Source organism: Mustelus asterias, chromosome 16 (assembly GCF_964213995.1).
Source record: "Mustelus asterias chromosome 16, sMusAst1.hap1.1, whole genome shotgun sequence".
Classification (NCBI taxonomy): Eukaryota; Metazoa; Chordata; class Chondrichthyes; order Carcharhiniformes; family Triakidae; genus Mustelus; species Mustelus asterias.
In genome coordinates this window covers 94,622,134-94,649,933 of record NC_135816.1, presented here as the reverse complement: position 1 = coordinate 94,649,933, position 27,800 = coordinate 94,622,134, and the positions used below count along the sequence as shown (strand labels likewise).

At 40.3% G+C, this 27,800-nt stretch overlaps 1 protein-coding gene across 1 annotated transcript in view; it reads left to right on the top strand.

Moving 5' to 3' along the window:
- Positions 1 to 25,876, top strand: part of LOC144505305 (NACHT, LRR and PYD domains-containing protein 3-like) — a 32,084-nt gene extending 6,208 nt beyond the window's left edge. Inside the window, exons 2-10 of the mRNA XM_078231415.1 lie at positions 3,782 to 4,277; positions 7,634 to 7,732; positions 8,578 to 8,744; positions 10,954 to 11,125; positions 11,215 to 11,280; positions 13,888 to 15,598; positions 22,974 to 23,060; positions 23,254 to 23,445; positions 25,287 to 25,876. Coding sequence (XP_078087541.1) covers positions 3,809 to 4,277; positions 7,634 to 7,732; positions 8,578 to 8,744; positions 10,954 to 11,125; positions 11,215 to 11,280; positions 13,888 to 15,598; positions 22,974 to 23,060; positions 23,254 to 23,445; positions 25,287 to 25,302 — 2,979 coding nt within the window. The 5' untranslated portion in view covers positions 3,782 to 3,808 and the 3' untranslated portion in view covers positions 25,303 to 25,876. The remainder of the gene's footprint in view (positions 1 to 3,781; positions 4,278 to 7,633; positions 7,733 to 8,577; positions 8,745 to 10,953; positions 11,126 to 11,214; positions 11,281 to 13,887; positions 15,599 to 22,973; positions 23,061 to 23,253; positions 23,446 to 25,286) is intronic.
- The last annotated feature ends 1,924 nt before the right edge of the window (positions 25,877 to 27,800 follow it).

Genomic DNA, 27,800 nt, shown 5'->3' with positions numbered 1-27,800 from the left:
TAACGGTCACTAATTCCTAAGGGATCATTAACACTAGGATTTTTATATTTTCTTTCAAATCAGCCTCATTATCGATCCGAAAAAGCCTGTTTACTACTTGGATCCACGATATATTTTTAAAGAATCTTCCCCCAATACATTCTATGAATGATTTGTAGACAGGAGGATTTAATTTATCCCGACGAATTGAAAACTGGCACGCATATCAGTTTTGGCCACTGAGCTGTGGGCACTTCAACGTTTAAGTATATGTTGAATAGTTGATGGAATAAAATACATTGGAAACTGGGCGGATTAATACTATTCGGACTGCCACTCGAGAGGAGAATTCAAAAGAAAACAGAAGGCCCTGTGTTGGGCCGAATGATTTGTCTCCGCTCTGAAATTTCGATATAGTTAGATGTAACATTTTCCCATACCACGTGTGAGGAAATTCTGCTCAATAACTGGCACAATTTGAAGCGGATCACAAATGTGCATAAAATTGTTTGATTTAATTAAGGAAGAGCAATGACAAATGCAGGGAAATGACTTGTGATTGGTCATTGTCATGGCACTTCAGAGAACTAATGATTAAAAAACATCACTCTTTATGTAAAATATCAAATGAAGTGGTCATTTGTATACTTTCGATGACTGTGATATATATATATATATATATAGATACATTAATTCGGACATTGGCTTTCATAATTGAGAAGCATTGACACGTGCGTGTAAGTATATGTTATTTGTGCAGACCTATGAATGTACATGGGCGCCTATGTGCTCAGCTGTGTGTGTTTGCTGTGCGTGTAATGGTATCTGCTTTTCTGCCATGTGTTGCACGTGAATTGCGTGTACCCTTTTTGCAAAAGTATTTTATGTGCCATGTGTCTTGTGCGTCATATCCTATGTGGTTTGTGTGTGTTTCGTGCGCTACATAAAAAACGGGTGCATGTATCTATGTGTGCTGCTTGCTTGTTCGATGCGGATGTGTGTGATTTATTTTGCTTTTTTATGAAGATGTGATAGATGTGGGTCCATACGTTGCATATATGTTAACTTGCCTGAGCTTATACGTGATCTATGTACTTTTCACGCATGTGTCAGTGTTACCTATGTCGGTGGTTTGTGATTCGCTTGAGTTCTCTCTGGAGACGTTGTGTTTGTGTGTCCATATGTCTGTATATATCTGTTGAGTGGAAATGCCTTTATATATGCGAGAGAACAGATAAATCTAAACACTTGAAATCGCACTTCACGTATTAATCACGAGGAACATTGATTATAATCGTGAAGAATGTGTTGCTTGCAATTCTAAACCTTTTGACTTTCATTTTATAGGGCATGGCATGGAACTGTTCAACTTGGTGGACAAATTTCTCTTTTATTTGGGTCACACCCAGAACCATTTACTCAATGTTGCACTGAATTTAGAATAAAACAAATTCACTGGAAGGTAAAATACCTATGTATGCAAACTGATAAATAATGGTGAACAATGCTATATTGGGGTGGCGTTTCTGGCAGTCTCAAAATATTTTTTATCGTAGGTTTTGGAAATGTCGTTGTCTGCCTCTCTATAACTTTACGGTAATAACTTGGTTCTGGCCTTCAGAGATTGATAGGTGAAAAGAAAATGGCGCCTGCTGGAGAGAGACATTTTCACGCATTGGGTCTGATGTGCTTCACTCGAGCTTGACAGTGACTTAGCATCCAGACAACCTAAACAGGATGTGTCATTTTAATCTAGCTATCAAAGGCATGTCATAAAAACAAAAATAAACTGTTTATTGCTTGAGAAGGGTACAAGCTAACACGCTATCAATAGACTTTGCACAGCGAATGATTGATACTTCGTGATAGCAACTGCATTACTCACAATTCATTCTGATCTTTTTTTTTTCAATTAAGTGAGGAATTGATTTGCAAAGCAGGCAAATGACGGCAGGTTTTAGTCCATGGCTGTATTGATAATTAGTTTGGCATGGCCTGAGAATTAATAAACAGGCAGGTAACAACGACTAGAATGAATGTGTTGTTTCCGAAGAGACAGGCACAGACCATTGGGATCTGGCAGTGATCAGCTCTTGGGGCCGAGCTATTCACAATATATGTTGGTAATTTGCATGGCGGAAGTAATGATTCAAAATTTGCTAGGTGAGCCATGAGGAGGACGTTAAGGGGCTTCAGTGTGATTGACAAGTTGAGAGAGTGGGCCGATAGGTGGCCAATGCAGGATGACGCTGGTAAATGTAAAACAGTCCACAATTGGACACGCACATGGATACATGCATTAACAGGCATTAACATGTTTCACGCAACAGTGTTTTATTAACCCAAACAAACATCCCCCTTTTGATTGTGATACCATTCTTGATGTACAATGTCATTTAAGGTATCCAAAACCAGATTTCAATCTGCCTCATTGCCTTTGTTTGATTTGATCTGACTTGATTTATTATTGTCACATGTATTACCATAAAATGAAAAGTATTTTTTCTTGCGCGCTCCACAGGCAAAGCATGCCGTTCATGGAGAAGGAAATGAGAGTGCAGAATGTAATGTTACAGTCATAGCTAGGGTGTAGAGAAAGATCAACTTAATGCAAGGTAAGTTCATTCAAAAATCTGACAGCAGCAGGGAAGAAGCTGTTCTTGAGTCGGTTCTTGAGTTCTTGAGTCGGTTGGTACCTGAGCTCAGACTTTTATATCTTTTTCCCGACGGAAGAAGGTGGAAGAGAGAGTATCCAGAGTGCGTGGGGTTCCTTAATTATTCTGGATGCTTTGTCCAGCGGGAAGTGTAGACAGAGTCAATGGATGGGAGGCTGGTTTGCGTGAAGGATTGGGCTACATTCACGACGTTTTGTAGTTCCTTGTGGTCTTGGGCAGAGCAGGAGCCATACCAAGCTATGATAAAACCAGAAAGAATGCTTTCTGTAAAGGTTGGTGAGAGTCGTAGCTGACATGCCAAATTTCCTCAGTCTTTTGAGAAAGTAGAGGCGTTGGTGGGCTTTCTTAACTATAGTGTCGGCATGTTGTTGGTGATCTGGATACCTAAAAACTGGAAGCTTTCGACCCTTTCTATTTCGTCCCCGTTGATGTAGACAGGGGCATGTAATCCTTTACGCTTCCTGAAGTCGATGACAATCTCCTTCGTTTTGTTGACATTGAGGGAGAGATTATTGTTGCTGCACCAGTTCATCAGATCCTCGAACTCATTCCTGTGCTCTGTCTCATCATTTTTTGAGATCGAACCCACTACGGTGGTGTCGTCAACAAACTTGAAAATCGAATTGGGGGGTAATTTGGCCACACTTTCACAGATGTCTAAGGAGCATTTTAGGGGGCGGGGAACACAGCCTTGTGGGGTGCCGGTGGTGAGGCTGATCATGGAGGAGGTGTTGTTGCCTATCCTTACTGATTGTGGTCTGTGAGTTGGGAAGTTGGAGATCCAGTCGCAAAGGGAGGTGCGGAGGCCCAGGCCAGGAGTTTGAAGATACGTTTGGTGGGAATAATGGTGTTGAAGGCTGAGCCGTAGTTAATGAATAGGAGTCTGACATAGGTGTCATTGTTGTCCAGGTGTTCTCTCTTAGTTGGACATGCCCAGCTGCATTCTGGGCTCAATTATCTCAGTTATGCTTCCTATTGGCTAATTTGAACCACCGTGTACCTTAACTCACACATGGAGAGCACAGAATACTGCAAAATATTATGCCTACCTTTAAGTTTGTGGCGGGCAGGCTTATGAAGGTTACTCGTTTGACATTGCTGCTTGTGTCTGGATTGTCCTTTTACAGACAGAAGTCCCTCTGTGTGGACATAGCATGGCTAAGAAGACGGATACATTCTCGAGTAAATGTGAGGATTCTCATCCTTGTGAGAACCGCGAAGATGTCGGCAACAAGGCTGATGAATGCAGGAGGCGAGCAGGTGGCAAAACAATTTTTGCAATGAGACAGGTGGCTAGGAATGTATCCTCCTTTTTCAAAGCCAATAAAGGCAGAAATGAAAAGCACCGAAGCCAAGTTACAGTCCATGAAGAAACCATAAGCACTGTGGCACGTTGTGAGAAGGTTGACGCCGCACACAAAGAAGGTGACGGAAGTACTCCCACCTCGAGTGCATCATACCCGAATCTACATTCGAAGGACAATATAATTGGCTTAGATACTGACATAAATTCTCAGAAACAAGAGGAGCATTCTCTTCAAGTGAATCAGATTCACAGCTTCATCACTAGCGGCATGAGTCCCACAGGCAACCTGGAACATGATTTCCATCCACGGCTGAAAGGTAAAGCTCATGTTTGCCTCCAAATATTATGTCTGACGTTGAATTGAATCATACACAATTTTCTGCATATGCCAATACTTATACGTATTCGTTTCCATCCATCCATCCATCCATCCATCCATCCATCCGTCCGTCCGTCCGTCCGCCCGTCCGTCCGTCTGTCTGTCTGTCCATCTATCCATTTCAGGCCCAGGCCAAAAACACTAATATGTTTTGTGAAGTGAGCCTAGACCCTAAGTTTTACACTTGAGTTTGACATTGGTGAGCAGAAAGTGTTGCACTCCAGGGATGATTGAAGTTTTCATCAGACAAATCTTATTCCAGAACACGTTTAGAATATAACAAAAAGAATTAACATAGTTTTCTTACCAATTAGAAGGCTAAAACAGAAAACAGTGTAATTCTTATCAGCTGGCTATATCTGTTGTTCCAATTAAAAGGCACAGTCATACACTCGTCTGCAAAATTAATTAGCATTAAACACGTATGATCATACAATATTATGTTTTCAGCTTTTAGCATTTATGGACTAAAATCTATAAAGCAGTTTTTAGGGAAGGGTTTATTTTCCAGACAGCAAAACACAGAAGTAAACTTAGTTTCTAGCACCTTCCAGTCTTCAGACTTCAGAGACAGGGAGGATACCTTCCCATCTGTAGCTTCAAAAACAGCTGAAAGCAAAATCTACAACTTCAGAGAGGGGATTAAAAAAAAGAGACATTGCTCTGTCTCCAACTGCAAGCAGCATCTGAAACAAAATATAAGGTCGAATTCTCTGTGAAAGCATAGCTGTCCACAGTCATACGAACTGACCTGTCATTCATCGCAATCAAACATTACTCTGCAACATAAGGGAAATACTAAAACAACAGAACACCGAATTAGTTTGGACTAAAAGAAACACGGTTTTGATCAGACAGCTGCAGCAACAACAGTGCAGTACGGCTTGTTTCATGGAGTGAGCGGAGGCTCAACCAATAGGAATAGAATGATGGGGTTTTCTTAAACTTTTAGTCTACCCGGGCTGTTGTTGTCCGCCCCGGGGTGGTGACTACCTCATTACTAATTGCAAGCCACGGTTTGAGCCCTTCCCATGGGGCACAATAAAATGTGTTGATGAAGGGAAACTGACATTTGACTGAATAATTAGAGAAGGTAATCACAAAATATAATAAAACAATTGAAGATGGCTGCCTCGGGTAATACCAGGAAATAATCAGACATTGATGTTCTGAGCATGCAATGCGTGGCTTCAAACAGCTTGGAAAATCTTTCCATGAGCCCAATGCATCTCCAACCAGCGTAGAGTTTCCTACCTGTTACGCATCAACTCCCACTTGGCATGCACTCCTTGATCTCAAATTATGGCGAAATTCTGCCTTGATGTGAAGGACAGCCAGCCTCACCTCAAGACTCGAGATGAGCTCTTTGTTCGATGTTTGAACAAAGGCTATAAATAGGGACCCTTTCGTATCCGAAACTAGTCGTTCCTAAACAGATGATTGCGAAATTCAACAATTTGATAAGCCTAAACGTTGAGACTATATTCCACGAGAGATCATAACAATGGTACAATAACGAACATTTGGAGTACTTTAGATATTCGATTAACTATATCCAACGCAGGAGCATTCATCTCAACATACAAACATAGAAAGTAGAAACAAGAGTAGGCAATTCAGCCCATCAAGCTGCTCCGCCATTCATTTTGATCATGGCTGAACTTCGAATTAAATATCCTGATCGCCCGTTCCCCCCATATTCCTTCATCTCGTTAGCCCCAAGTGCTATATAGAATGTTTTCTTGAAATCAAACAACGTTATAGCCTCAATTGCTTCCTGTGCTAATGAATTCCACACATTTACCACCCTCTGGGTCAGGACATTTCTCCTCACCTCTGTTCTAAAAGGTTAACCCTTTACCCTCACATTATGCCCCTAGTCGTGGACTGCCCCACCATTGAAAACATTCTTTCTGAATCTACCCTGTCTAACCCTGTTAGAATTTTATAGGTTCTATCAGACGCCTTTCACTCTTCGAAACACCAATGAATGTAATGATAACGAACTAAGTCTCCCCTCATGTGACAGACCTGCCATCCCAAGAATCAGCCTGGTAAAAATTCGCTGTACTCCCTCTGTAGCAAGGACATTCTTCCTCAGATAAAGACACCAAAACTGCACACGCTACTCCAGATGTGGCCTCTGCAATGCGCAGTGCAATTGCATTAAATATCTCTATTCCTATACTCAAACTCTCTCGTTACATACCATATGCCTTCTTTATTGCCTGCTTGACCTGCACACTTACTTCCAGTGACTGATGCGGGAGGACAGCAAGGTCTCGCTGAGTATCCACCTATCTCAATTTACACCCATTCAAGCAATAATTGGTCTCCCTATTAATGCTAACAAAATGAATAATCGCACCTTCATCCACATTTTACTGCATCTGTCATAAATATAGTCCACACACTCAGCCTGTTCAATTCACGTTAATGTATCTCTTCATCCTCCTCACAGCTCATCTTCCCACCCAAATTTGTATCATCTGCAAAATTTGGGATAATATCTCAGTTCCCTGTTCCACGTCACTAAACTATGACTCAGAAAGTTGGGGTCCTATCACAGATCCCTATAAAACTTCAATTGGTATTGACTGCCAAGCAGTAAAAGATCCATTTATGCCAATGCCCTGCTTCCTATCTGCTAATCAGTTTTTATTCAACTCACGACATTACCTGAAATACCATGTGCTTTAACTTTCCTTGGTAGACTGTTATGTGAGATGCGTATGAAAGCTTTCTTAACGTCTAAATAGACTCCATCCACTGGTTCACCTCGGTGAACTTTACTAGCGACATCCTCTAAAAAAATCAGTATATTCGTCAAGCATGATTTGCCCTTTGTAAATCCATGCTGACTTTGTCTGATTATGCCACTGCCTTCCAAATGCTGAGTTATAAAATCCTGGATAATGGACTGTAGCAACTTCCCCACCGACGTTACGCTCACGGGTCTATATTTCCCTGTTTTATCTCTACCTCCCTTTCTGAATAGCGGACTTATCGTAGCTACGCTCCAATCTGCAGGAAACAGTTCAGAGTCCAAAGGAATTTGGAATGCAGCTCCCAATGGATCACCTGTTTCCAGCGCCACTTGGAGATTTATCCACCTTCAATCCGATCAATTTGCCGAGAAACATTACTCTATGAATGCTCATTCCCTTCAGCTACTCACTAAGACTGGTTTCTCTCAGAACATCTGGTGCATTATTCATTATACATGTGCATTCGAGAAAAATCATTGCAACGAATAATTCTGATCAACAAATCAAGTTTTTTTTTTACAAACAGAAACTTGGCCGGCCCGTAACGTATTGGATCAGCATCAATTTGTGCAATCCCAAGAAAGAGACAATGATGAAATAACACAACGATTGCCTGAACCTTATGGTAAGCTGAGTGAAGAAAGTACGGCTGATTCCAATGAACACCGTTTGGAAACATCAAACGAGCAAAAGCATGACAAAATTAGAGGCAATTTAAAACAAAGTGTTCGTTGAAGTTATTCTGATTTTAAAAAGAGAACCAAAATGCCAGGGCTAATCACATGTTGGAACTGCGTTTTCTGTCGCAAATGCAAACGTTTTACCATAATAGCAGAAAACATTCCGTTGGATCCATCCCCCAAAGTACGCCTCAGCTTCAAAGTCATATGCAACTTTAATCGACAAAATTGTCAAAGCATCTCTCCCTCCAAATTTCCTCTTGATTCCCCTTTAATAACCGCTTAACAAATTATTTGCATCCTCTGTTCTATATTACTTGACGTACAATGTGCATTTAATATTAATATTGAGAAAAGCACGCACCACACTGTGGCCTAATATAGAAAAATCTGTTTTTTTCTGCAATTAAAAAAATCAGCATATAGTAATCCAGAGATGCAGGCTACTGTTTTGGGACATTGGCTCGAAACCCATCATTGCGGGTGGTGGCACTTGAATTCAATATGTGAAAAATTTGGCAGAAAAAACCTAATGAAAACTATGGATCGAAAGTCTAATATAACCAAATTGTTCACTTTAGGGGAGGAAATCCCTTGTGCTCACCTGATCTGGCCCACATGTGACACTAGATCCTCAGCAGTGTAGTTGATGGTTGACTGCCCTCATTGATGGGAAATAAATATTGGCCCAGCCAGCGACCCAAACGTCCCATGAACAAATATAAAGCCATTGCCATTATCATAGTTTATATCATTGATTAACTGTTTCTCCTTTCTCTTTCGTTTGTAGATGCTGAGACTCAAATGAGGGCGTTTCTGTCGAACATCAACGACAAGGAACTCCGGAGAATCACAGATTTCTACCGTCCGAGATTGGAAGACGCCATTGAAGCCTTTGCTGACACTGTTGCTTTGGCATTACTGACGGACAACATGCTTAGTTCTCAGGACTATCAGGTGACGTATATTAATGACGTGGGGATATTCACAATATCTACTTGAAAAATAAAGCATTTTATTTCCTAACCTTTATATTTCCAGAAATGATTCTAATGTTTCAGAAGCATTCTTTCTAATCTAAGTATCTATATTTCTGTTGCGAGATAACGGTTCGCTTTCCTGATCGATGTTATGTACAGAATACTATCGTATTTGAGAATATACATGACATGTTGTAACGTACTGTTTGCATTCGATTTACTTTTTGTTTTTTTCTAAACTATGGCCTTGCGATGCCAATGAAAATTATGAACATCTAGCTTTTTTAACTTCGCAAATTAATCCATGGGCAGCAAATGGTGCAGTTATCCATAGCACGTGCTTCTGAACAAAGCAGCTATTTATGCATGCCTACTAAGCTGTTTTGCAACTACTAGATGATTTTATGTGTGCAACGCTTCCTTACATCAGTCCGAAACATGTTTTCTAACCCTTTGAACAAGTTCCTGATGTTCAGTGAGTCCGGATAATGATTGAGGCAGTGATGTGATTAATCTGTTCCATCTGGCTTATTTACTACTCATCATTAGTTTCTCTTTTCATTCTCCACTTAATTAGCTGCACAATCGCTCCTTAGATTGTAGTTCTCAGATGTTTGGAACCACCTTCCAAAGAACTACATTTTGATCATTCTCTTATAACAATGCCGGCATCCTGCTTGCCCTAACGTTACTTTCACAGCTTTTATTGAGTCTTTTCTTTGTTAATTTCGAAAATTGGGTCAATTTTAACCAGAAAAAAAAACTGCGTTAATGTTATCTGTACGACTGTGTAACAGTTTATCATAATGATACTGGACACCAGTAGAGCGGCTGTGATTAGCGGGCAGATGGAGAATGAGAAAATAACGTGATTTAGCCTGGTAAGCAGGCATGATATAAGATACGAGGAACCTGGTGTGATATGTAACATAGCGCCAGATCAAATCGGACAAATTACCCATTAGGTTGCAAGTTCTAATTAATTAGATATATGCATATTAATGTAATTTCGCAGCACCATTCAACCACGGTGCATATTATTCTCGATATTTTCAATTGGTTTAATGATTATTTTATTTATCTCACCTTTATTTCCCCCATTCCAATTACTTCCAGCGTCGAAAAGTTGATTTTGCACTTCAGAATTCAATTTGATTCGGAATGTTGTTAATAATAGGGTAGGACCTATCTTTAGAAGTTTCAGCCATGATTGCCAATTGCAGATCTAAGCCTTTCAGTTCAAATATCCAAACTTTTCACGTTAACTACAAATAGCTCTGGCAATTTATGGACTTAGGTATCGTGCGCAAAAATACTAATCATAAGAGAGAATGAAATTCATGTCAACAGTAATCCCTTTAATCTGAATAAGTAGATGGTGATCCCATTCTAGAATGCGGCCAATGCTAATCCATTTGTCATTAAGTGCTGCGCTTATATCAATGTTTCACAAGATGTTTCTTGTTCTGACAGCCTATTTTAATAACATACATGTGTCAAATTCTCATATCTGTTTCTATATCGAAGACATAAAATTTGTTTTCCCTTTGGTTTTCAATGTGGTGAAGCTGAGATGAGATTCAGTGACTTATAGTTTCCTCATTGGCTAGTATCACTTGGCAATTTTCTTCTTTCTGTATAGGGCGTCTTTAATGTGTGTGTGTGTGTGTGTGTGTGTGTGTGTGTGTGTGTGTGTGTGTGTGTGTGTGTGTGTGTGCGTGCGTGTGTGTCCCTCTTTTGCCAGCGTACAAAACGCCAATCGTCTTACTTGAGCCTACTTTGAGTGATCTGGTGTCTTATTAAAATGTTTGTGGACGCATAAATATTTTCCTTACTTTTATGCATTCCATCTCTTTCATTACATAGTTCTCTATGATACAGCATTGCCTCAGAAACTTCTGCAGCTCGTTATTATTTTACCAAAACAAACTATTTCACAACATTTTACATTTGAATTGCTTTGTCACTGAACCATCCATTAAGCATGGTCCTTCAAAACATTTTACTGTGTTTCACACTTTTTTTTGTGGTTATCATCCGTATTCATTTTTGTCTCCCAGTTTGAAATTGTACTTCCCTTTCCAGAGTTCAGATCAATTTCTGTGTGCATTTTTCCGGCAATGCTCACATGTAATTGATCCACAATACAAGGACGTGGGTTGAAAATGCTTGCATTTTGTTTACAGTGCATCAGACAACGAGTAGATGTAGACGATCGCACAACAGCAACGAGCGAACTTCTCAATGTCGTTTTCGAACGGGGAGCAAAAGCAGGAAGAGCGTTGTGGGAAGTTCTTGTGAAAATGCAAAGCACAAAGCCAAAGTTGAGAGGAATACTGAAAGAAATACAAGAAAAAGGTACTTTATCCACGTTCAGTACTTGAATTTGTTCATATTATTGATGCTCTCCTATTCGTGACTTTTATGATACACACATTTATCAACAGGTTGCAATTTGGCCAAGGAAGTAATGTGGAGCCGCGTTGCATCAAAAGTACCAAATTATATGGAAGGTACCTTTATTTCATTAAAACTGCTTATATATTAATTAAACACTTTTGTTATTAAACTAACTGAACATATTTACGGCTTTAAAATTAATGGTCAGATAATCCGTTGTTTATAATTTCTTGGATGGATCGATAAATAATTTTCAGGACAGTGACATTACTGCACTCGGCCTTTGAGACAAAATGACAGAGATTTTTAAATTCTGCCTGAGAGGAGAGTGAAATGAGAATGGGGTATAGTTTTGATATGTCATCGAAAGGCAGCGCCTCTAACTTGCAGAAAATCAAGATATCAGTCCAAAGATGTTTGGTTAGGTTGATTGGCCATGCTAAGTTGCCCTTAGTGTCCTGGGATGTGTAGGTTAGAGGGATTAGTGGGTAAATATGTAGGGATTGGGGGGTAGGGCCTGGGTGGGATTGTGGTCGGTGCAGACTCGATGGGCCGAATGGCCTCTTTCTGTGCTGTAGGGTTTCTAAGTTTCTTTCTAAGTTTCATAACTATAGTTCAGATGTAGCATTGAGTTTGTACTGAAATCCCGGAGTACTTTTGAATACACAACCCTGTTAATCCGAGACAATTGTGCAAGTAACGGATAGATAAATAGTGATAACGAGGAAATGTTGGTAGATGATGGCAGAAAACCTACCTAATTATAGAACAAGCATGATAATTGACTTGATCGGAACAGGGAATTGTCAACATAGATATTCATTCTTGGTTCATCAAGGACTTCGAAAATGAAACCATATTTCCAATAGTAATTGAATGTCACAGTTTAAAAGAAAAGCATGAATCACAGTTATAGTGACCGATTGATAAGGAAGAATTTACATTTTCTTGTATAAGTAGCTTCCAATTTTCCTCTGATTGGTTTTACTCTTACGATGTCTCAAGTTACTGACCTCCCCAAATGAAGCAATGAATTTCCCCTGTCTATCTTATGAAGCCCAATGATAGTTTAGAAAGATTTCAACAGATGAACATATTAATTTCAGTAAGTACATCAATATTTGATATTCGGCGATCATAATTTACTCCGAGGATATTCAGTATGTATTTTAAATAGCTAAGCAACTTAATAACTCAGCATGGACAACATTTCATTGTTTTACTTAGAAATATATGGAATAACGGTTGTTAGTTTTTAATGATCATTTTGCATGATCACACTGTCATTTAGCGAACATATTTTTAAAACACAAGAATAATGTTGACTTCGATGTCCATTTCCAATTTCTTTACACATTCCCTTTCGTCCTGCATGTTCAATATACTTGTATCTCTCTAGTTCATGAGATGGACTGGAATAAATAAGGAAATAATATAACTTTCTGACGGTGTAGCCATTAACGACAGGTAAGTCTGGGTGATTGGACTAAATGCAGAAAAAAAACATAATGGGGGACGTTGCACAATTATGAGGAATTACAAACTATTTCAAATCTTTTTTTGTATAATAATGTCTAAATAATGGTACGCTGTTCTTAATACAAGGTAAAAACTGTCGGCCTCGTCACTATTCTTCAACAGAATATCTAAATAATATTAATACGATAAATAATACTTTGTCAATTAGAAAATCAACATTAATTCTTTGTTAAAACATTGTATACAGTCAGTCTTTCTTTCCAGGTATCAAATGACTGCGATTTCAAAGGGGCCCATCGAGTCTGCACCGACTACAATCCCACCCAGGCCCTACCCGCTAATCCCTTTTTTTTTACCCGCTAATCCCTCTAACCTACGCATCCCAGGACTCTAAGGGGCAATTTTTAACCTGGCCAATCAACCTAACCCACACATCTTTGGACTGTGGGAGGAAACCGGAGCACCCGGAGGAAACCCACGCAGACACGAGGAGAATGTGCAAACTCCACACAGACAGTGACCTGAGCAGGGAATCGAACCCAGGACCCTGGAGCTGTGAAGCACTGTGCTACCGTGCCGCCCATATAGTGATGCTTTGTAACTTGGCTCCCTTTTCACAATGCATGAAATACCCAAATGCCAACTAGTTTAAAACATGAATAATGAAAATAAAGATAGCTAATCATAAAGTATTTCGTAAGCATCAGGGGAAAAAATCCAGAAGAAGTAAACTTTTTAAATTTAGTTTTCTGCTGGAGTCAACACTCATTGTTGAATATCATAGCAGGTTAGGTAACTTACCGGCCAAGTACACCAAAGGACTGTACGACTAATCCATAGCCATTATTTCATCATTTTTGCTGCTGGGAAAATGTATTTAATGAAGTCAATATTGAATAAAGATCCAGTATGTGCAAGCGTGTGATCATGGAAATGTCATTCTAAAAAAGGCAAGATCTGACTCAGTGACGTTAATAAGGAATATTTGGTTTCCTAGTTGGCCTTAGAGAACCACAGCTGAATGTTGGATCGCTTTTTAAAAACTCCTATCCATTCTGCTCAAGGAAAGGGAAAATGTACAATAAATTCTTACCTAGCAAGCCTCCATCCATTTATTTACACAATAAATCATTTAACTTACGCTAATTAGAATTTTATTTTCTACAACACGTCTTAATTATTCAACTCGTGTATATAATTTAATACATTTCAGTATTTTGGAAACTTTTATTTTTTTAAAGACATTTACAGGCAACACAAGGAAACGCTTCGCAAGCGATCTGTGAGGCTGACAGTGGCAAATGAAACAAACTTTACTCTTGAGGAGTACACAGACTTGCACATTATATCTTCCCCTCGTCAACGCTCACTTGTTGAACACGAACAGCTGTCCAGAGGCAAAGAGCATGAAAAGTGGCAAAAACGACACCTGAAGGAATCGCTGGAGAAAGTTCGGATTGATCAATTATTCCGAAGCAGTTTTGGTCGAACCAGCCTTTCTGGAACCTCCGTGTTAACAGGTGTTGCTGGAATTGGTAAAACCACCGTGGTGCACAAAATTGTTCATGACTGGGCTGCAGGAAAAATCTATCAACAGTTCAACTTCGTATTTCTTTTCAAATTTCGGGACTTCAATTCGATAACAGGCAGGACAAGCCTTAATCAAATCGCCGTCAGTTTATATCCTTATCTCCAGGACTACATTCAGGATGTTTGGAAAGAACCAAATCGTATACTGATAATACTTGATGGATTGGATGAATTCAAAGAAACTATTGATTTCGGTGATCAATTACGAAACACAGCTAATGAGTATCATTGCTTCGACCCCAACTGTCAATGTGAAGTATATGATATTGTCCGCTGTCTAGTACAAGAGAAATTATTGAAGGACTGCTCCATGCTGATCACAAGTCGACCCACCGCCCTGGAGTCATTGGATGAAGCTGGAATTAATCTCTGGGCGGAGGTCCTGGGGTTCTTTAAGGAAGAAAGAAAAACATTTTTCCAGAGATTTTTCCAAAATGAAGAAATTGCAGCGAAGGTATTTTCCTACGTCGAGCAGGATGACATCTTATACACTCTTTGTTTTAACCCTTGTTACTGTCGGGTCATCTGTTCTACACTTCGGCCATACTTCGTAAATGACGAGAAGGAAGAAATGGCGCTGCCTAAAACTGTTACAGCGCTGTTTTCCAGCTACATAGCCAGCCTATTAAATCGGTGGGGTGGTGATATAGCGAATCGACGTGAACTTTTGCTAAAAATTGGCGCTATGGCTTATGAGGGTATAGGCAAGAAAAAACTGATATTTTATGATGATGATTTCAGTCGCCATGGTCTCAAACCTTCACAGTTCACCTCAGGATTTATGATGGAAATGTTGGAGAAAGATCCGTCTACCATGTATGCTGTCCACACGTTCTCTCACCTCACCATCCAAGAATTTCTCGCAGCTCTCTCAATCCTTCTGAGTAAAGCACCACAGGATATTAAATCCACTCTGAATGAAGCGTACAGTAACAGTGATGGTCGCTATGAAATATTTCTGCGATTTCTCGTTGGCCTCTCTGCTTCATCTTCAGCTGAACAACTGCAAAATGATCTGAGTGACTTTCCTCCAAATGCTACTAGGGAGGTAAAAGTTTGGCTGAGGGAGCGTCTGGATGAGGACTTCAAAAACGCGTACAGTGAGGGCAGCAAGAAAAAACTGCTGAACACGTTCTACCTTCTATTTGAATCTCAGGACACACAATTCATGCAAGAAATTTTCGAATCAATGAGGAAAACTGACTTTAACGGTGTTTCCTTGAACGTTTTGGACTGTCGTGTATTGGCTACTGTCCTGGAGCACAGTGGTGTTATCGGAGAGATGAACTTAGTTTACTGTCACATGGATACTGAACACATTGCGAGGCTTTTACCGGTGTTTCATAAATGCAAAATACTCAGGTATGCACGTTTCTGGATAATTCGTTAGTCCATTCTTGTTTTTGAATTATTTGGCCATGCTGTTCTAAAAGCCGGTAATTCCCGCCCCACTGTTAATGGGGTTTCACATTGTACGCAAACCACCCACTAAAATTTCAGTTGCAGGCGGGATCGGAGAATTCCAGCCTTGATATTGCGAGCGGATGGTATTGAGACGTAACTGGGCAGGCAAGTCAGAAGGATTTTAATTCTTATTGCACGATACATTCCAAAATGTAAGCTGTCTGATTCACGGTCCCAGAATGGAACTGTGGACACCTCATAAAATTGAATAAATATGATTCGACCCGTATTTTTGAGGCGGCCATTACGAATTTAATTCCCAGCTGTGACTTATATTTTTAGGCTACTTCCCTGAACCAGTTCAAAATACCAAATGTTATGATCAGGTACATTGATGGGGCGAAACCCATCAGTGGTAATTCACGTATTAGAATTTGAAGATTTTCGATTCACCCAAACTGAGAGACAATTAGCCAGTGATTAAAAACCCTATGGAGTGTAACACGGAATTATCATCGCCATCGCCCCACCCCCTCCACCGCCCCACTCCCCCACGAAGAAAAAAACAACGACTGCACGTTGTTTTACAATGGCACTTAAATTTCTCTGAAAAGAATGTGCGAATTTGTGCAAATTATTATCGACATATTCCTATTATTTGCGGATCATTTTATGCCACCAATTTTCCCAAGGCCTCTTCAATGGCATTTTTCTCTTCAAATTTTCGTGACGAGATTCATTATTTCAATAGCAGTACGCTCCTGATTTATTGTAATTAGCACCATCAAAGAACTGTTTTTAACTTATATTGGCACGCAGGTGAATTAATGTGTTTCTTATTGGCTAATTGGGTGACGAGAACCTCCTCCACCACCCACCTGCCCCTACCCCCCACCCACACCCTGGTCCCATATACGTCCGTTTATTCTTGAGAAGAATTGGTAAAGAGTTTTTTTTCCAAGTTATTGATACTTCTGCGACGGTAATTCTGAAATATTACATATTTGTCATGGGGTTCAAGGACCTGTATCGCGAGGTTGATTTTCTGCCTCGCCAGTGAATGCTGAGCTGGAGGATCAAGCAGCGGGGAATAGTGATGTTTTCTACTTGGAAATAACAATTTCTCTATACCGTTATGTCCTTCTCCTGAATTGAAAGAAGACGATGCACAGTGGACAGTGAAGAAAGTTTTCTCTGATTGCAACGGGATCTTGATCAATTGGGCCAGTGGGCTGACGAATGGCAGATGGAGTTTAATTGAGATAAATGCGAGGTGATGCATTTTGGTAGATTGAACCAGGGCAGGACTTACTCAGTTAATGGTAGGGCGTTGGGGAGAGTTACAGAACAAAGAGATCCAGGAGTACATGTTCATAGCTCCTTGAAAGTGGAGTCACATGTGGACAGAGTGGTGAAGAAGGCATTCAGCATGCTTGGTTTCATTGGTCAGAACATTGAATGCAGGAGTTGGGACGTCTTGTTGAAGTTGTACAAGACGTTGGGAAGGCCACACTTGGAATACTGTGTACAGTTCTGGTCACCCTATTATAGAAGGGATATTATTCAACTAGAAAGAGCGCAGAAAAGATGCTACCGGGACTTGAGTCATAAGGGGAGGCTGCATAGAGTGGGATTTTTTCTCTGGAGCGTAGAAGGCCGAGGGTTGATCTTATAGAGGTCGATAAAATAATGAGGGGCATAGATCAGCCAGATAGTCAATATCGTTTCCTAAAGGTAGGGGAGTCTAAAACCTGAGGGCATAGGTTTAAGGTGAGAGGGGTGAGAGATAAAAGTGTCCAGAGGGGCAAGTCATTTCACACAGATGTTGTGAGTGTCTGGAACAAGCTGCCAGAGATAGTGGTAGAGGCGGGTACAATTTTGTATTTTAAAAAGCATTTAGATAGTTACATGGGTATGATGGGTATGGACTGATATGGGCCAAATGCAGACAATTGGGATTAGCTGAGGGGTTTAAAAAAAAAGAGCGGCATGGACAAGTTGGGCTGAAGGGCCTGTTTCCACGCTGTGAATCTCTCTGACTCTATGACATAAAATGACCTGACAATTTAAAAGCCGCACTCTTATATCACAGTTTCGTATTTTTTTTTAACCTTCCATGATTCACATGCACAACATTTCAGTCCTCAGTATGATTTTCCCCTACCGTGGTCCGCCCAACTCCATGCAAATTCAAGGATACAAGAATATTCGGCATCACCACTTAAATGAGGGACACTTTATATGCAAATAATTCTGTAGCCGTGCTCAGGAATTCTGTTCTTCGTTGCTAAATCATGAGGTTCTGGACTTTTCAAACCGTGAATTAGACGATGAGCGCAATAAACTACAAATCATTTCTGGGGTCTTAGGATAAGCAATGTATGGAGTTTGCTGCAACGCTCTCCGGGAGGATGACAAAATCATGCAAGTTGTAATGGACGTCATGCTGGCTGGACACTTTAATTAGTTATTTTTAGCCTGTGGGTGTGCAAGTATAGCTGCCCGGTTTAAATCTGCTATTTGCATTACATGGAAGAATACATTTTAAAAATCTTTCAACGTGCATCATTTTTGCAACATAAGAGCTGCTTATCTATTAGTTAAAGTTATAATCCCAGCTAGCACTTCTAAAATGGACAGATAATTATTTGTGAAGGTCATTTACCATTTTTCTTCTTAAAATGAGTGCATTATAATATGCTACATGTCTTGAGGGGCAGACAGAGTCACAGTTTAACACTAATTTCAAAGGGCAGCAACTCTAGAAGTGTGTCGTAATTTGTTTTCTAGTATAGCCCTGGAACTCGGAATTGATGTTAAAAAAGAACAAAAATTAAGATTATTATGATCATTATTATTACTGTTCTGCCATGATGGGGAGTGGGATCCTATTGGAAATTTAAACGACTATAATTCAGTAAAATCTTTCAAAATGGAACAGGATATGCATGCAGAAAAGCTATCACAGGGCACTGGGGAAAGAGCAAATGGCTGAGAAATCACATTGTTTTTCATTTGATTTTATCGTTATGTCGAGGCAATAGTTATCCTGCTCCATGGTATGTTATGCAGTAATGCTTTTTTTTAGGTATATACTAATTTCTCTGTGTCATAGTTAAATAATTTTAATATGTTGCATTTTATTAATGTTTAACCTTTTTTTGCCCCTTTCTATGTCCTTCATGTAAATTCTATGTTGCAGTTTCATGTTTTTGCGTGCCACTTTGAACAAATCTCGCAATATCTAACCGTTACCATCATAATTTCAACGTGTGCCTGACCCTTTTTCACGAATTTCATAATACTATGATTTATTTTATTCAGGGCGACGTTGGCTGGCCAACACTTATTGATCATCCCGATTTGCATTTGTGAAGGTGATGGTGAGCTGCCTTCTTGAAACGCGACAGTTCACGTGCTGTGGATTGACCCACAATACCATTACTGAGGCAATTCTAGAATTTTGAAGCAGCGACTGTGAAGGAACTTCGATATTTATCGAAGTGGCTGGAATAGCTGCCTCACAGAATCAGGGACCCGGGCTCTATTCTGGACATAGAGCACTGTTTGTGCATAGTCTGAATGTCCGGTAATCCGCCCCCCCCCCCCCCCCCCCCACAACTCCCCCCCCCCTCTCCCGCGGTGTCTGTGTGCTTTCGTCCCAGTGCTCAGGTTTCCTGCCAAAGTCCTAAAAACGTGCTGAATAGGTGCACTGGCCATGCTAATTTCCCCGTCAGTGCACCCAGACATGCGCCAGAGTTTTGCAACTCAGCGACTTTCATAGTAACTTAATTGCAGTGTTAAATTAAACCTACTTTTGACACTAATAAATAAAGTTAAACTTTAAGACAGGATGGAGAGTGGTTTAAAGGATAACTTGCAAGTGGTGATATTCCCTTGTATCTGTTGCCCTTGTCCTTCTAGATGGAAATGGTCTTGGATTTGACAGGTGCTGTCTAAGGATCGTTGGTTAACTTCTACCGTGCATCTTGCAGATAGCACTCCCTGCTGCTACTGTGCATTGATGATGGAAGGAGTGGATGTTTGCAGATGTTGTGGCATTCAAGTGGGCTTCTTTGTATTGGATGGTATCAAATTTATTGAGTGTTGTTGGAGTTGCATTCAGTCCGGCAAGTGGGAAGCATTCCTTCACACTCCTGACTTGAGTCTTGTCGATGATGGACAGACATTGAAGAGGCAGGCGCTGAATAACTCACCACAGTATTCCCAGCATCTGACTTGTTCTTGCAGATTTTGTTAATATGTGGCGAGTCCAGTTAAGTTCCTGGTCAATGGTAATGTTATCATCCAGGTCAAAAACTCCTAAATCTTCTTATGAAATCATCCTAGACCATAGGTATTGCACTTTGAATTTGCACAGGCATAAGATGTTACACTCCAGGCATGAGATACGGTAACAATGACAAAAAGCCAGACACTCTTAAAATAACTGCAGAGAAACACTATGCAAATATATTTCTGAAAGGCACAGTGGCATCCTCCGCCCTTGCAAAATGAAGCATCAATATTAAACGATGGTTTCATTGTTCAAAACCTTTCAGTTCCACACTACTAGTACTCCAGAATAAACGTACATACATTTCACAAAATCAAAAGTTGCAAACATAACAGTAAAGTAACTAATTTCAGACCTTGAATTCCACCACCGAACACTCTTTCTCCTTTCAGCATAATCGTGACAAAGCACTGACAATCAAGTAATATCTCCCTGCGATAATATATATTTAAATTAAATTGTTGCAGTAATAGCCTCCATCGAATGCCTTGATTATTTATTCATAAATTTATACAGAAACATCCATGGATTGTGTTCAGTATTTACAATTGCCTCAGGTGAATTTCTGGCAACAGGAATGTTAAAATTTTGCCACGCCAGCACCAATCAAGGTAAATTTCTTAAAAGCTGAATATTACTTCGGATGATGATTCAGCTTTCAGCGAAAAATACTCAATAGGCCACTGCAATTTTTTGTCAACTTCTTGTAATAGCATGGCAGCGACGTCTACTTCCCTCGCATCGAAGGCCACCTTGAATGATATCCATAATTTGGTGTATCAAACAAAGGGACGGTAGTTAACACAGACTTCAGGCCGTCAAATTTGACACTCGACCGTACATTGAAATGTGAGAATCTTCTTCAGCAAGTCAGTCAGTGTAGCAACCACACTGCTAAAATTTGACATAGATTCAAAAGGAGAATTAAAATATGTTTAACAGAAAGATAGAATCATAGAGTCATAGAGTTTACAGCATGGAAACAGGCCTTTGGCTCAACGTGTCCATGCCACCCTTACTTTTTTTAAAATCGCTAAACTAAGACCAATTGCCAACATTTGGCCCATATTCCTCTATACCAATCGCACCCATGTAACTATTTAAATGCTTTTTAAAAGATAAAATTGTACCTGCCTCTACTACTACCTCTGGCAGCTTGTTCCAGACTCTCATCACCCACTGTGTGAAAAAAATGCCCCTCTGGACACTTTTGTATCTCTCCCCTCTCACCTTAAACCTATGCCCTCTAGTTTTAGAGTCCCCTACCTTTGGGAAAAGATATTGACTATCTACCTTGTCTCTGCCCCTCATTATTTTATAGACCTCTATAAAGTCACCCCTCACCCTCCTATGGTCCAGAGAAAAAAGTCCCAGTCTCTTCAGCCTCTCCTTATAACTCAATCCATCAAGTCCCGGTAGCATCCTATTAAATCTTTTCTGCACTCTTTCTAGTTTAATAATATCCTTTCTATAATAGGGTGACCAGAATTGCACAGAGTATTCCAAGTGTGGCGTTACCAATGTCCTGTACAACTTCAACAAGACGTCCCAACTCCTGTATTCAATAAAGAGACAAAACAGCTGTGTCGGAGAACATACATGGAAGAGGAATCTGAGTGTATACCGATATGTTATAACCTTTAGAGTGACGTCATAGTGAGAAAAAATGGAGACCCCTGCTTATTCATTTGGACGGGAAATGGGCAGTTGCTCATCAAGTAGTATTGCCAATCGGGTATAGATTATAGTTTTTGCAGGTAGCACATGAGGTACCAATAGGAGGAAAATACTAACAAAAATAGAAAAACTTTTTATTGGCCTGGACTGCATAAAGATGTGGTTCAAATTTTCCAGTCATGTCATATGCGTCTGATTAGTGACCGTGGCACCACACAACTCTGCCACGGCAACCTCTGCAAGATGTGCCGGATCAACGACGTGGATATCACCATCACACTTGAAAACCACCTCGCAGGTACATGGTCGATACTCATGCAACTCGACCAGCGTTCTCTATCTCATACACTGTAGGAAAGGATGCCCCGAGGCGTGGTACATCGGCGAAGCCATGAAGACAATACAACAATGGATGCATGGACACCATGCAATAATCGCCGGACAGGAGTGCTTCCTTCCAGTGGGGGAGCACTTGAACAGTCAAGGGCACTCAGTCTTCGAACTTCTGGAAAGCGTGCTCCAAGGCAGCTTTCAAGACACACGACAATGTAGAATCTCCGAGCATAAACTGATAGCCAAGTTCCGCTCGCATGAGGACGGCCTCAAGCGGGATCTTGGGTTCATGTCACGTTACTTGTAACCCCCATCATACTACCTTGGTTTGCAAAATCCTACCGTCCTCGCTTGAGACAGTTCACAACTCTTTAACCTGTGATTATTCTTCTCTCCACTCACACTCTTCACACCTGTAAATACTTGATTAATTGTAAAGACTCGCATTCCAAACATTATTCACAATGCAACGTATCACTATCTTGCAATTGCGTCTTGGCCTATATATGCCGTGTTTATGAACTAACCTCTACTCATTTAATGAAGGAGAAGCGCTCCGAAAGCTCGTGATTCCAAATAACTTTAACCCGGTGTAGTGATAATTCATGCACGTCAGATAATGGCGAAACCTAATGTGGTGATAAAACCAGCACCCTTATTGCCAATACGAGCATTTGAGGAAATTTGCAAGGGTCTTAATTGAATTCGTAGGACCCTTTCTTAAAACGAAATGTGGGATTCAAAATCTATTGACCATAGTTGATGTGTCTAATAGATTTCAGAGACAATTCCAGTACGCAATATCAAAGCTAAAAGAATTATAGAGGAATTACTTTTTTCTTTGCTAGATTTGGTCTATGCACAGACATACAATCAGATCAAGGATCAAGTTTAAATCAAAGATATCCAAGGAGACTGTGAATAGCTTGGGCACAAAACAATTTAAAACAACTTATCGCAAGAGAGCAACATCCAACAATGATGATTTCTAAGGGCAATTGTTACATTGCGATTTTCTGCCTTCAGACTTACAGACAATCATTTGAAGGATTCTGGAGTGCATCAATTACTTAAAACATTGGAAATCACCAAGTGCAAAATAGAAACATTGGAGTAAGTAAATTGTTGCTGAATTTCGGTTCAAATGTTCAATCATGAATCGTAAACATGGAAATTATTTTATTGCCATCTGCAATTTTATCGAGTCGTTGTTATTTTGTGCTTTTGCTAACTCAAGCTTTTTTTTCAAGAGAAACTAAAACATTTTCTCAATCACAATGTTACCTTTGCACAATTTGTAACATAGGTTGGCCAACAACAGTCTCACAGACGCTTGTATAGATGGACTCTGCTCGGCAATCTCCAAGAACAAATCGCTGAAGCATTTGCAAATATATTCATCAGAAAAAGCGGGCGACAGAATTAATTGTTTTAGCGAAAAGTCAGTTGTTCAGCTCAAGAAACTCAGTAAAAAACGACGTATTGAAATCCAATCAGGGTAAATATTGTTTCTTCATTTTTGAATTTATTTGTTCTTAGAATGGAAACATTTTCAATTTATAGTCTGGAAAAAAAATGTTACATCATAGCATTGTCTCAAGGATGGATAATGTAATTGGTAACAACTGAACGAGTGAAGCATTTTTTCTTCTTGATTACTTATTTTGCTTTTTCTTTTAATTTCGTTTGCGAGTTGATTCCGCTTGTAAAAAGAAAACACAAGAAGGAGAGTTGATAAACAGTTATGACGTGATAGAATTGTGATAGTTTTGGCTCGACACTATCGACTTGATAAAGGAAAGCTTTGAGGAGTAGCCCCTCAGGTCCATTGTGACTGTCATGCCATCTAATGACATCGTGCCTAATCCTCTGCTCCACACCCAGTTCCCTGTCCGTTCTACATATGAGAACTTACCTGGGAGAGCAAACTCTTGGTATGTCACCCCCATGTATATTATTTTTTGGAGCATGAGCAACTCTCTTAGACAGTGAATTGAAGAAAAAACACTGTTCTTTGAGGAATTAATTTCCAGTCAACTCAATCCGAAATTGGAATAAGTCTCAGAACACCAGGTTAAAACCCAACAGGTTTATTTGGAATCACGTGCTTTTTGAGCGTTGCTCCTTCATCAGGGCAGTGTTCTTGGAGATCTTCTTCAATCAGAAATAATCGTGGCCTTATCCTGCGACTGCTATATGACCTAGATTACCCAACCAGCAGAAACAATCACTCAGCGTCTGAGAAGACGACCCCTTTGAGAAACGTGTGCGTTTCAATCATAGAATCCCTAACGTGTGGAAGAGGCAATTTGGCCCATCCAGCCTGCACCGATTCTCAGATAGAATAACCTACCAGCCCTTCTACCCTGCCCTATCCTCATAAGCCCACACATTAGCAAGGCTAACCCATCTGATCTCTACATCTTGGGTCAATAAAACAATTTGGCAATGACAAATACCCCTAACCTGTTCGTGTTTGCACTGTGGGAGAAAACCGGATCACCTGGAGGAAACCCATGCAGACAGGTGGAGAATGTGCCAACTCTCAGCAGTCAATCACCCAAGGCCAGGATTGAACCAGGGTCCCTGGATCTGTGGGCAGCAATGCTGATCACTGTACCAACGTGCTGTCCACAAATCAAAGTGGAAAACGTAGGCAGAAGTATCATAGTGGCCACTCAGCACCTGGAAGCCAGACACGCTGCCACTCTTCTTCTACTTCTTCTTCTTCTTCTTCTCCTGCTCCTCCTCCTCCTCCTCTTCCTCCTTCTTCTTCTTCTTCTTCCTCCTCCTCCTCCTCCTCATCCTCCTCCTCCCCCCCCTTCCCCCTCCTCCTCCTCCTCCCCTTCCCCCTCCTCCTCCTCATCCTCCTCCTCCTCCTCCTCCCCCTCCCTCTCCCCATCCTCCTCCTCCTCCTCCTCCTCTTCCTCCTCTGTGGAGAAATAATCTGGGTTGACGATTCGAGTGTGAATGGCTCTTCTTCAAATCTTCTTCAAATCCGAAGAGTCAAAGCAATATTATAGAGGCAGGAACAGATGAACGTTGGAAATATGTGTTGGAATAAACACAACTATATGGTCAAGTAGAAGAAAATAAAAGTTCAAATGCGAAAGTTGCTGAACTCAGTGTTGAATACAGAAGGCTGTGTGCCGCATCACAAGATGACGTTTTGTTCCTCCAGTTTCCATTATGTTTAATCGTTTTCGTTGCCACTACATGCTGTGAAAGACCAGCGGATCTTTGCATCTTACAGCCTTACATCTGTAATTGTCTGTATTTGGAATAATTTTGCCAATTGCTGGACACTGAATACTTTCTTTGTATTCGTTCTTGTTACAGTGATGTGCCCATATAATGAGTGAAAAGTGATATATAATCTGAACCGTTGATCGAAATCTGCCTGCCTTAGCATCTTATTTGGAAAATGTGTCCCTTATGCTGAAATGCCACATCGAGGAATGCCAAGGACTGGTAAAACATGTTACCCTTTTGCTGGCTAGCGCCATACTATGTTTATTGACTTTTAGTGTTGAAATCTTTTAAGCGTCCCTGATCTCCAATCAACTGAAGGTCAGACAGATAAATAACAGCTGAATTTCTATGCTGGTTGATGTGTAAGAGGATCGATTGTTGGGCTCGAGAGCACGCCTCACAATCCAACATAATCCGATTCTGAAGATGCAATTGTTTACATATTGTTATTATCCCAGACAGTCTGCTGTATGTCTGAAAGTTGTTTAACGTGGACCTGCTATGAAATTAATATTTTATTTTTGCAGCTCATTCTTCAATTAGCGACAATTGTTTTTTTTTCTTAATAATTATTTCGTAAATACGTTTTTGACTGACAGTGTATAAGTTTGTGATATATTTATTCGCAGCCAAATGCACAATCATGAATAAATTATGTCCAATAAAAACATTCGCTGATTTTCCTTTGCAACATTTTTAGCATTACATGCATAATAATCTTATCTGGTGCACGCACAAAAAAGACGCTGCCGTTTCACCCCGACATGTAATACCACTAAATTAAAAGTATCGCAATTAAATTTGTGCTGCAATGTAAATTGAAGCTTTATATTTTCGCCCTCTGCTGGCTTGGGTAAGGCAACTAAATTGGGACTGAATTTCTTAGAAACATAGAAATTAGCAGCAGTAGTAAGCCATTCGGTACCGCAAAGCTGCACTGCCATTCTTTCGGATCATGGCTGATCATCAGATTAATCGGGAACGACATAGTAAATGCTTAGTAGATTATCTGAACTCTTTTTTATGGATGTGTGCACCAATGGCAAGGTCACATTTTGTTGCCCATACTGAGTTACCTTTCGGAAACTGGTACTGAGCAGCCTTCTTTGAACCTCTGCAGTCCCCGAGGTTTTGACACACCCACAGTGCTCGTGGAAGGAGATTCTAGGATTTTGAGTCAGCGATAGTGAGACAGTGGCAACATATTTCCAAGTCAGGATGGTGACTGACTTGGAGGGGAAATTCCGTGTCGTGATGCTCCATACCTACTGCGCTTGTCTAGGGAAGGTAGTCATCGTGGGTTTTGCAGTTGCTACCGAAAGAACCTCGATAAATTACTGCATTGCATCTTGTAGATAGTAAACACGTATGTCACTGTCCGTCGGTTGTGGATAGAGTGATTTTTTGTGAAAGGGGTAGTCATCAAGTGGTCTGCTTTGTCCTGGATACAGCTGCTAAAAACGGTGTATGCATTTCTTTTGTGTGCCATGGACAATATCGTAAAACAACCGTCAATATATTGTTCCCCAGTTTATCACTCTGCACGATATTACAATTAATGTAGTTGGATATAATGCAACATTTAGTGGTCTCTAAATTTTAACCAAATACAATTTTGGCTTGTTTTAATTCCAGTTCGTATAACGTTTCACTGAAGCAAATACAATGACAGTAATATGGTATATTTTTCTTATTAATGGAAAGCTTATTTATGGGCTGCATAACTAATAGCAATACGTTTATACTTGCACTGCTATTGTCATTCTAGTTCTCTTCAGCAAGACTAATCTCAAAACAAGCTTAATTCGGACAAACATATTGCAAGCATGCAGGAGAGAACTTCAGTTATCGAAGCTTAATCAGTAACTGTAATTAGTTGAGCAAGAAATTCGAAGAGAAAACAAAACTACCTGCCTAGACGCTATTCCTGATGCAACCAGAGTCTACCTTTTTCACAATCATTATCTTATCTCCCACGTTTATCGGTAACCAGACCAGGTGTTCATTACAAAGGTTAATGGTGGAAATATACAGAGCTGAAAATCTAATCGAACAGCATCTCGCTAAGTAACATAATCAACTGTTTAATCCTTACCAAAGTCCCACAATCGATTCAAACCATGTGATTAATTCAAAGTCTGAAGGCAACGAATACTGCAAAATGCATGGGGACTAATAATTTTCTGGCAAGAGTTCTGATTACTCATGCACCAGAAATGGACCTGCCCCAGAGCACTGATAGTTTCGCATACTCGGCTTGGATTGTTCTCTGTAGAGCAGGGCAAAATTAAAGGGGGATAGGACTGAGGTGCATAAGATGTTGAGGGGTATGGACAGGGAGAGTAAGGAGCAGTGTTTCCCATGGTTGAGGGATCAGTTATTAGGGGGGCATAGTTTTAGTCTAAGGCTGGAGATTCAGAGGGGATTCGAGAAAATACTTATTCTCTCAGAGTGTTGTGGTAATTTGGAATGGTCTGCCGGTGAAGGTAGTCGCAGCCGGCAAACTGAAACATTCAAAATATATTTGGATCAACGCGTGAAATATGAAAATATTCAAGGATATGGGAACAAAACTAAGGAAATTGGATTAGGGCACCTTCA